General features: G+C 28.6%; 1 protein-coding gene across 1 annotated transcript; it reads left to right on the top strand.

Annotated features, from left to right (window-relative positions):
• Positions 1 to 2,304: 2,304 nt before the first annotated feature.
• LOC102602733 (WD repeat-containing protein RUP2-like) lies at positions 2,305 to 4,113 on the top strand. The gene has a single exon (XM_006351135.2). It carries the CDS (start codon positions 2,466 to 2,468, stop codon positions 3,576 to 3,578), a length of 1,113 nt encoding a protein of 370 aa, XP_006351197.1. The 5' UTR covers positions 2,305 to 2,465; the 3' UTR covers positions 3,579 to 4,113.
• The last annotated feature ends 8,231 nt before the right edge of the window (positions 4,114 to 12,344 follow it).

The following is a 12,344-nucleotide window of genomic DNA, read 5'->3' as shown; positions in this document are numbered from 1 at the left end:
GTATACTATCATATAGAGATTTAAATAGTAATATTGTTACACACTCTCTAAAATAGACGTTTAATAACATAATGAAGAGATAATTAATTGTTTTTTTGCCTCAAACGACATAAATAACATCATTATTTTTTTTGAAATGTTCCTAAACAAATTCGGAGTTTATGTGAATTAAAAAAGAATCCAAGGTAACCGTCAAATTTATAAAATTAACTTTCATCTTGATTTGTTAGATTTCTGATATGCAGGATCGATTAGCTTAATCACAATAATTAGTTCATATTAGTATAATGACTGATACTATCAAATCATGTGCCTTTAGTCTTATTATATTCTAATCCAGTGTATCTAACTACTACTCACTGCTCACATAATAAGTAAAAATCAAAAATCAAATTTAAATTCATAATCTGCTCTGCCCTGCATTATTTTTAAAAAATTACTTCAACCTGCCTCATATAGCTTTAATTTGCTCCACTCCATCATATCCGTTCTGCTCCATTGTCATTCCTATGAACAAGAGAATACATAATCTAAACTTGTATTTCTCTTATATTACAAAAATAAATCATAATCTTATGTATATATTATCAGGCGATTATTTTAACCTTACTTATGATATTATAACTTTTCGATATTTGAATCTCCCTCCTCACATCTGATTTCAACATCATTGATCAACGTCTATACTTCAAATTATGTTTTTTTTCATCTCAATTTATATAGTATATGAGTTCGAATTTCAAGAGTAAAAGTTCACTTATGAAATTTTCTTTTTATGTCATTTAACTATTTAAAATTATTAATTATTATATTTATAATACTTTTTACGTAGTTTTCAAATATATACTTATATTTTATTTTAAAATACATAATTTCAAGCTTCTACGTACACATTTATGATTAATATTTAAAAATTTATTTCTCAAATTTTTTAACTGTATCACGTAAATTGAACCGAGGGAGTATAGAGAGTACTTGTATATTTAAATCTCCAGCAACTATTTGATACAAGAGAATACGTGGAGATAGTACAATCATACATTAAATTTGTATCCACACATTATATTTATTGGCAATGAAAAAGGGCCATATTTGCGATGCCGATTCATGAAATCCCATGAAAATGTCCCCACATTTTAAGTCAAAGTGGTACATATACATTTAAAAAAAAACATACATCAGACATTATCTTTCATGTCAATGAATCAAATCATCAACTTGCAAATCTAAAAAAAAAAAAAAACTATATACCAACAACTCTCTTATATTATTGAGCGATTGGAAATATCGGTAGCTAAATAGTAAAAATTAATCGTTGATTCTATTTTTTGATAAATTGATTTTTTTTGGTTAATTGTGTATTATTTAGAGACAGAGACGTATTCTTAATTTCTAGAGGATGGAGCACTATTATGAAAAAAGTGGATCTAATATATTAATTTAATCGATTCGACCATTAAAGTTTATCACTTGAACTTGTTAAACATTTCAAATTATAGGTCCAAAATTAATTCTTATAAATGTGAGAGGTGTTACCCAATTTTAGAACGAAAAAGACAAGATAAATATAAGATTTAAAAAATTTCTATTCTCACTTAGAGAGATGCACCTGATCATCATCGTGTTATATAATATTCCGAGTGTGAATTCACACATCTATATTTAAGTATTTTTTTAAAATTATAACACTATTCTATATGAGCATGAATTCACGTGAATCCGGTAACCCCTCCGACAGACCCCTGCTTAGAGGCAAATTAACGATGAATTTGAAAGTTAATTTCTATTTATTTATTTTTGTCAGCACTTGAAAAATACCTATTAATAATTTATCTAAAAATGTAATTATTAATATCATGAAACAAATAAAATAATTATACATAACAATAACAACGACAACATACCAAGTGAGTAGGGTTCAGAGAGGGTGGGATCAGGATGTACCTAGTCCTTACTTTTAATTTTATTGAATAGATAAATTATTTCTGATAGATCTTCGATTCGAAAAAAATACATGAAATCGTATTTCAAAACAATTATGTACTTTCACACAAGCTAAAATACACTAATATTGTTTTTACTTTTTTAGAAAAAAAAATCTTGCCAATTTTGTGTACATAATTCTATTAAATCCTCAATCATAATAGAGTGTACTTTTCGTGAATAGATAAAAGGCTTTGGTTATTCCACGTAACACAATATGCATTAGCATCCACAAGCATTTAGTTCTTGCAAAAGAAATATGAGGTATATATTCTACCACAATTCCTTTTTTGTCTCCTCCACCTATATACAACTAAGCCATTATACAATTTTTAATCTCCCCTTCTTTACACTATACTACTCAAATTCATTAATCCATCAAACTATATAGTATAATTATATTCTTGTTTAATTTCCAAAAAAAAATTATGTTTTGCACTAACAATTCTTCTCTTTGTTACTACAACTAGTATGAATGGGAAATGACAGATATTTCATCAATTTTGCATCAAGATCAAGAAGAAGAAAAAGCAAGATGTGAATGGGATTTTCATCTTTCTACTATTATTTCATCTTGTAATAGTCTTAGTGGATCTGGTTGTGACACAATTGGTGTGTTAGAATTTGACCCTTGTGGTAATTTCTTAGCTTCCGGTGGTATTGCTAGGAAAATTCGAATTTACGCCGTAAAGTCTCTCTTACAAGAAAGAGAAGAAGGCGAGAAGCGCACCAGTACTGGTGCGCCTCTCGCTTTAGATCATGGTAATGCATGTGACTTTTTTATGTGTACTCCGGCGAAACTCGGTAGTTTAAAGTGGAAACCCGGTTTAGGGGGTCGGGTTTTAGGGTCGGGTGATTACGATGGAGTTGTTATGGAGTATGACCTAGAGAAAAAAATGCCCGTTTTCGAGCGTGATGAGCATGGTGGTAGACGGGTTTGGAGCATTGACTATTGTCATTCGGATCCGGTTTTGGGTGCATCCGGATCCGATGACGGAACCATGCAAATGTGGGACCCGCGGTGCGGAGACAACGGGAAGTGTTTAGCTATGGTACAACCTACCAAAGAGTATAGTACACCCGTGTGTTGCGTGGAATTTAATCCGTTCAAAGGTCCAATCGTAGCCGTTGGATGCGCTGACCGGAGGGTCTACGCATACGATATGAGGAAAATGGTTGACCCACTCTTTATCCTGGACGGACATCAGAAAGCAGTTACTTACATTCGATTTATTGATGAACGTACGATTATTTCTTCGAGCATAGATGGATGTTTAAAAATGTGGAATGCGGAGGACCAAAAGGTCCTCCGCACCTACAAGGGGCATAATAATAGTAGGAGGTTTGTCGGGTTATCGATATGGAAACCGGGCGGATTAATTTGTTGTGGGTCGGAAAGTAATCAAGTTTTTGTCTACGATAAGAGATGGGGTGAGCCAATATGGGTCTATGGGCGCGAACCCATAGGTCTAACCGGGATTGAACATGGGTTCGTTAGTAGCGTATGTTGGCAACAAAAGGACGAAAATCAATGTACACTCGTAGCTGGAGATTCAGATGGTGTTTTACGAGTTTTTAATGGCAAGAGGAGATGATTGTATATTCAGTGATGTACGCAGAATTTATTGAAAGATGGAAGTATTAGGCAAAATGTGTACTAGCTACTGATATTATTTTTCATGAGAAGTCAATCATGGCCAACACAAGAAGGTAACACATTTTCTTTTTCTTTTTATTTTTCAATTATTCTTCTAATTCTCTAATTAAAATACATGAATTAGAGGAATTGTTGGCCACTTACATTTGTCTGAAATAGATATAGAGGATATGATTCTATAGAAAAAAATCTGAAGAAAAAAAGGGAAATTTAAATTGCAATGCTATACATTTTATTCCTTTTTCACTCTTTATTAATTATTAATTGTAATAAAAGGGAATATTAATTACTGACAGATCTTTGTAGAAAAGATAAATATGTCTGTTCTGCTACTGAACTTTATAGCGAATAGATTCTCTTACAGTTTTTTTTAAATTATTTTCTTTGCTATTGTAGAAGCTGGAGTATCATTTTATTGAAGAAAGTACAGACACGTAAATTAAAAGGCATTGATTTGTGTGCCATTAATTAATTAAACGACACCAAACAAAAAAAAATATTATATGAGTTTAATTTTCTATTCATCTAGTTTATTTAAAAAATAAATAAAAATCAATGGTTTGTTACTCTTTGAGTGTACACGGAGTAAAATATTCGTATGCAATAACTCAGAAATCACGCAAGAGATATAAAGAACATATATTTATCACTTTGGAAAGGCTTAAAACCCTTACTCAATATAGTGTCTGAAAACTCGATATATCTTTTTAAAGTGTATAAAAGAAATAGAGCTCTTTCATTATAGTTGTTTTTCAGCTTTTTTTTGTCTGAGTTGTTGACCATCATTTGAACTCATATTGGAGGTCCTCCCTCGAAAAAAATTTACATTCAATTGCAACTGGCTAAACTCACTAACATATTTAAGAAATGCAAATCGTATTAAGTTAGTTAAGACGAAAATCGATAATTTCTATTGAAAAGGCTTTAACAAAAAGGATCAATCTCTAATCTTCTTTACGAGATATTATGTGTTGCACTAATTCAATCACCTTCGTAGACTTTCATCTGATTCATGTTAGTGTAAAATGCTTGAATAATTTATTAGATCTCGTTCTTATTGGAATAGTGAATTTTATCTTCTTATTATAGAACCCTCGAATATAAGTGCTTCTTCATCTTCTTTTTTTCTCCAAGTAGGAGACATTTTTCAGAGGCATAATTTGTTGCTTGATTTTGTTACTAGTGGTGTTTGGTAACTCTCCAGACTTCACTTATAAAATAATTGTGCAAGAGTCTATTCATAAGGACAGTTATTTGAATATTTTTGTATTATAAGTATATAATAGTCCTAATATTATATATACTAATTTGAACTAACTTTTTTGAGATATATATTAAAAATTTAAATATTTTTGATAAAATTTCTAATTCCATTGTTGACGGAGACTAAAATGTTAGGTTTGCTTGCGTTGCTCGAATGAAACTTTATTTGAATTTTTTTAATGTTTATTTATATATTTATAAAGTAAAAGACAAGAATTTAATGTATTTTGAACAAAAAATTGAAACCAAAAAAATATTACTGCTGTTTTGTTAGTTTTTGTGAATTGTGTGGCTGTAAAACATTCTCTCTTTTTTTGTCATCTCCTTAGCTACTACTAGCTCTAAAATATTCTTGAAAAGACAATTTAATTAGTAGAAGAAAACATGAAATTTGCTAAAGAAAAATGATAATTCACTTTTCTTCCATCTCTTCAGTTAAATTGTTTGTAACAAATATTTTTTTTTATAACATATCACAAATATTATCTTAAAATTTGAAAATTAATGATAAATTTTGTTATTTAACTTTTGTTGCTAATTCCCACTTTTGTTTAGTAGGACCATAGGAATGCCTTTTGAGAGATGGCAACATAACGAGACGGGTGCAGGATGGGGTGGATTTAAAATTATACGGAATAGAACTATTTTTTTAAAAATTAAACCTAATGTAGTGCAGGTTGTTGATCTATAAGGATTTATATGAGTTTAATTTTTATTTTTTTGTCTTTTGCTATATTAATGGAACCAGTTGCTTCCTAATTTAAAAAGAACTTTCGAAAAAGAATATTGAAGTATTGAGTTTTATGAATTTGATTTTGTTTAGCTTTCCGACAAAAAAATTAATCATTTGGTATGGTCATTGTTATTGTTCGAAGTTATTAAACATAAAATAAAATTAATACAATCGTAAATTTAATACAACCCCTTATATGCATCATAGTTGACCTCTAAACGATAGAATTTCAAAAAAATCATTAAATTAATAAAATTTAGTGAGAAAATGAAAACATATTTATGAATTTTATTTTAGTATCAAGTTCAAATATTATTTTATTTTTTTTAAAATTTATGTAAGTGAATTTATACGGAACGAGTCTATGCAGAACGAGATGGTACAAGTTTAAGTCTTTGTAAATTTACTCCGCAATCGCACTACCCCAAACCGTTTGTCATTCCCACTTCTAAGCTAACTCCGATCAGGAGCGGAGGCAACATATACTTAGGGGTTCATCTGAACCCCTCGGTGTAAAATATTACTCCCTCTGTCCCATTTTATATGTCACATTTTTACTTTGCACTTGCATTAAGAAATGATGTTATAACTTTACCCTTCTATCCTTATTTAATGTTTTCTTAAGTCAATTTTATTAATAAATGACAAGATTAATTAACTATTCTATCAAATGTATAATAGGTAAAATATGGTAATTTATGCATAAATGTTATAAAATGACAAGTATTGTGGTCCAGCTATTTATAGAAAGGGATGACATATAAAATGGGACGAAGGGAGTACTATTTATACAATGTTAAAATTATTTTTTAGGTATGTATAATAGATGTCGAACCCCCTTCTATTAGTTTGTGTGTTTACTTCTCAGATTTTGAATTCCCTTATTAAAAATTCTAGCTCCGTCACTGACTCCGATCCGTATTCAAAGGAAAAGTGAAACAACTCTTACATGAGTGTAATTTACAATTTTAATTTTAAAGAAGGTTTGAATAATATTTTTTGTATTAGACTAAGAGTCCATTTGGATTGACTTAAAAAGTACTCTTTTAAGTAAAAAATAAAAAGTCAAACTAAAATGACGTTAAAAAATAAAAAGTAGGCAGAGACCTACTTTTGATTTTTGACTTATTTTAAGTCATTTTTTACCTTGTCAAACACTTCCCAACTTATTTTAAGTCATTTTTTCATATTTATTTTAAATTATTTTTTATATCTGTCAAACACTTCCAAAAGTAAAAAATTGATTTAAAATAGGTTTGACCAACTTTTAAGCCAATCCAAACACCCTCTAATTCAACCGTTAAATATGCCCTTTTAATAAAGAGGAACATCAGATGACAAAAAATCATTTATAATCCTTTTATAAACCAACATTAACTATAGTTATAGGTCATAAAACACACTATATTGGGTAAAAAATAACTTATATATATGAAAAACTAAAAGATGCACTTGTGACAATGATATAAAGGACTGTAGAGGAAATTGTTTTGGAGGAATGGCCGATAAAGATTAATCTCAATTAGTTTTTGAAATCACAAATATTAATTAAGTTGACATAACTAATGACATAACCAAACTTTTCATATTTACTAAGTCTCAACTTCATAGTACTTACCAATTGAAACAATTTCGAAACTGAAACCAACCTCACTCTAATTAATCTCACCAAGTTCAATGCAATCGAACATCATCAGAACATTATCGAATCTAACAAGTTAAATCAAGACAAATCCCTAATAATCACATATAATCACATTATGTTCTCTCTCATTCTTATTAAGTATTATTCTCAGAGGCGTATTCAGGAGTTATAGATAATGGGTGCACTATTACAAAAAGGTAGATCTACGACATAAATTTGATCGATTAGATTCTTTTTACTGAAAACCATTAAAATTTTAAAATCATAGGTCCAAAATTAACTTTTATTTATCCAAACCAGTTACAAAATCTTAGAAAGAAAACTAAAACAAGATAAATAAAAGATTCAAATTTTTAACCTCACCTAGAGAGGTGCACCCAATCATCATCGTACTACATTATATGATAATTCGAGTCTGAATTCACGCATTTATATTTAAATATTTTTAAAAAATATAACACTATTATATATGATTTCGAGAGGGGACCATGGGTTCACGTGAACCTGGTGATCCCCTCCTGTATACGCCCCTGATTATTCTTATGTACTTTTTTTTTTGCGTTTTAAATTGTTTGACTTTCAAAAATATCCAATACATACTCCCTCCGTCCCTATTTAGTTGTCCACTTTAGAAATGACACACAGATTAAGGCAACAATGATTAGCATAGTAAAGTTACAATCTTACCCTTATAGTATAATTTACAATTCCAAAATAAATTCACTCAAGATAACTAATCAATGCTGGAAAGTTCATAAGTTTATTTACTTTTATTTATGACAACTTTATTTAAATAAGGGTATAATAAGAAAATAATTGTTATCCTTTCTTGATTTGTCAAATTGGACAACTAAATAGGGACAACTAAAAGAGAAAAATATGGACAACTAAATAGGGACGGAGGGAGTATATTTTACTAAAAAGGAAAATAAAAGAAGTTTAGATAAGTTTTTGCCTCTGTCATTAATTCTGACATCCATGTCACTTTTTATGTTTGGAATGTAGGAATCAAGTTTCAATCATTTTATCCAAATACCCTTTTTCCACCTATGAAAAATCTTATCTTAAAATTTTTGGTGCATGTGTGGGCACCAAAGACACTGACATTGACTACAACACCACTAGCGCTGTTTATAATTTTTATTTTTTTCAAACATTGTTATAGTACCGTTAAAATTTATATAGATTGGACTTTTCACAAGTCGTGGTCCACTATATGTATAACTAGCTATTAGATTTAAAAAGTAGATGGTCAATAATTTAAAAAGTAAAAGTAGTGGATTTTCAATAATTTCAAAAAGAATCAAATCTTCATATAAAAGCCTAGCTAAATTTAAGTGGATTTTTTCATAAAGTTTGTATTGTGTCACTTAAGTTATATAGGAATTTATGATATAAGCGTTAAGAATAACAAATGTTTCATCTAAAATTGAATATTCACTTAGAACAATAAAACAAATGATATTTATTAAGAAGTGCAAAATTGTATGAATACAATTCTCATTTTGTATCTTAATTAATTGAGTCGTTCTTTATGAATTCGTGTATCAAACTCTTTGATGTTTTTGATTGTTAGATTAAGTAATTCATTTGTTATTGGGTTTTCAATAAATATTTTTTATATAAATACAAATTTACACAAAATTATTGAGTTCCCTGAATCAACTTATGAACCTCTATGACAGGCTTGTTTTTTTCTTTTTTGGCTTTGTTGACTCACCTATGTTTGGACCTATTTAATAAAGATGGGACCATAAACCACTTTCATGATTCATAGCGCAATATATGTCACTTGATTAATATTTATAAGAATAAAATAAGTAGGATTAAAAATTAATCAGTTGAGAATTATAATATATAATATGCACAATTATGTTTTGTCTTTGCCATGAAGCTCTTCGAGGTGATTGCCTATCGATCTGAATTTTCCTTTTTGTTGGAGGCTAAAACCTAATTATATGGCATGAAGTTTTATTTTAAAATCAATTTAGAAGAACGATCAAAAATCAACTTTGATCATCAAATAATTAAATAATTAATAATAATTTACCTCAAACTTATTGGGATTTGGTTTGCCAATATTTTTCTGCAAATAAGACTCATTCATCATGTCGTTTTTTTTAAATTATTATTATTGGCTTAGACCTTTGTAAGTGTTAACGAAGGTTAAATTTAGAAATGATTTAACTTTAATTTTTCATTTTATTGTTAATGAAAATTTTGTATATCTAGATAAATATTATGTCAGATATAAAATTAGCATAGTACACTTATTTATTGCATCATATCTTAATCTTCCATAACTGAAAATAACAATATTACAAATATTTATTGCATCATGTAATATTTAACTGTCTTGACAGTAATATATACTCAGCTCGTGACTTTTTCAACCAACAACCGCCAACCCACTCAATTTTATTTTTTTAAAAAAATATTTTTTGTTTAATCTTCTATAATTGAAAATATGTAAGTCATATTACTTTATTTATGGAATTCATATTTATATGATATAGTCATCTTATATTTTTTTTAATAATAAATTTAGATAAATGATTTTGAAATATTATAAAATTTAAGTTGAGTGATTTTATTAATATAAAATAAAATTTAATAAATTTAACTAGATAAAGTATAATTGAATGATTTCCTGAGATATTAACTCGAGAACATGCTATATTAACTAAAGAAAGTACTAAAATTCTTCTGTTTGGTAATAGGTGTTCTACAATGGAAGTTTACACTTATCCATCAACCTTATAGTATAGAAAATAAAAATAATAAATTTGATGCTCAAAATATTTCGTGTTAAGAGGATCCTAAAAAAGGACCGCATCCAAAATAGCGTGACATAGTATAGATGATGGTAATAATGATTTTTTTTTACAATATGAAAGGGAGTTTTTAATTTTCTCTCTCTTTACCTTTTATTTAATAATAATAAATTAAAATGGAAAGGAAAAGAGGACAACACAATATTCTGATATTAAGCAATCCCCACCAAAAAAACACATTGGGGACAATGAATTTTAGGAGTAGATATCTCAACTAATTATTGTACGATGATTTTTCATCTTAATTATTATTCGACATATATTGTGTGATTTAACTATTTTAAATACTGTATATTTTTGAGATATATAATTATGTGAATTATTTTATATATCAAGAAAGTATATATCATACCTAAAAATTCATTTGGTGAATTTTATAGATGATACAATTGATACATAGTTGTGACTTCGTTTTTTTATATTTTTTTTCTTTTGTACATTTTTACTCAAGGTTTTTCCTAAATTAAAAGGTTGAGATTACGTTTGGACAGCTTAAGATAGAAAAAATAATTATAATAATAATAATTAAAAAAAATCAAAATGAAATGTTGTCTGAATTCCAAATTTGGAAACGGTTTCAATACAAAAATGATATACAAAGTACGTAATATACTATATTAATGGATATTTTATTGGCGTTTGGACATGAATTTAAAATTATTAGTTGAAAGTATTGATCTATGTGAAGATAGATTTGAAAAACCACCAAAGGATATAAGACTGCTTCTCCCTTAATTAGAGGTTTCGGATTTGAAAAAAAATTCTTGATAGAGAGTGTTTTCTCCCGAGTGGGATTCCATGCAGTGCCAATTCAAAATAGTCTGGCATCGTCAGAGTATCGAATACCGGATGATTTTTATTTTATTTTTAAAAAAGAAGAGATTTGAAGTTCAAATCGTATTTGGTCATAAGTTTTGCAAATAGAGAATTGAAAATTAATTGTACTTTTTCTCATAATTTGTAATAATTATAGAAACTTTCTCAAACTCTTATACAATCTTATCAAACAAACAAATCTATTTGAATTCTCTATTTAACAAAGGATTCCTCATAGTAGCACCAATTGATTTTTGAGTGTGTTTTATATTTTAAGTCGAAAATAGTTTTATGAAATAGCAAAGTTGCAACCTCTAAAAATCATATGGATGATAAAGTGCAACCTCATAGTACTCTAAGTAATTAAATGTCACCAATAAAGATTCTATTGATTATAATTAATACAACCAATTAATAACTTAATTTTATTGTGTGTATTATGTGTGTCTTACGTATATATTTTACATGCCACTCACTTTACCATATCATGCCTAGCAATTAGCATGGGATAGCTACCAAACTATACTTGAGAATTTTAGGGTGCATTTTTATCAATTTCATGTTTACCAATTGAAGGAGATGGTTACCTACCACCAAACATCGTGAAGGATTCCGTGAACGTTTTGAAACTTAGCAACACAAACAATTCATTCAATGATTGTTAGGTATATTGGAGAGTTCAAAACTAATAACGTGTAACTATTTAAGCTTAATATTCTTCTACATGAAGAAAATATGTAAGAGGTAATCAAGTATTAACTTGAAATCGTTGTAGGAGCCCATAAACTTTAAATTCGAGATCCACCTCTGCCTAGTGCAACTCCAATTCAATATGCAAATTTGTTTTTTGGTTGACATTCACATTTATGTGGAGGTGTTGATGAGGGCAACTTGAATGAAACTTAGTTTGGTTGATACTTAATCATATACTTAAACAACCTTTTTACCCTACAAAAGTAAGGAAAAGTTCTTACGTATATCCTATCCTTTTCGAAACTCACTTATGAAATCACATCGAGTATTGTTTTTTTGTTGTAAAACAACTGGCCTCTTTTATTTAATCTGAATTTAGTCTCATTATCACTTTATCATAGAATTGTCAAGTCTATTTGAGGAAATATTGATGATTGATTTAATCTTTTCCTTTCACATGGATTATAGTTGGATCCAAACAAAAGAGAAGAAAATTGTTGAAATAGCACAAATTGCCCTCAAAATTGGTTGGTCCTTAATTTATTTAACAACTAAACTTACGTCTAGTAGATCGTAAGTTCTTTAGAAGCTGAAGTCATATGGTGCATAACTAGAGAGATACTATAATACAAAAATATATACTTATAACCCGCGAAAAAGTTTTTTGTTAAGAGGAGCATAAGTTAATGACCAGCACAAATAACTGCCAATGACCCAAAG

The sequence above is a fragment of the Solanum tuberosum genome, unplaced genomic scaffold, assembly GCF_000226075.1.
Source record: "Solanum tuberosum cultivar DM 1-3 516 R44 unplaced genomic scaffold, SolTub_3.0 scf00133, whole genome shotgun sequence".
NCBI lineage: Eukaryota > Viridiplantae > Streptophyta > Magnoliopsida > Solanales > Solanaceae > Solanum > Solanum tuberosum.
The sequence above is the reverse complement of the archived record's forward strand: the minus strand, read 5'-3'. Positions and strand labels throughout refer to the sequence as shown.

What these genes read in the sequence shown, in the direction of transcription:
- LOC102602733 (XM_006351135.2), top strand. Translation starts at nt 2,466, where the DNA reads ATGACAGATATTTCATCAATTTTGCATCAAGATCAAGAAGAAGAAAAA.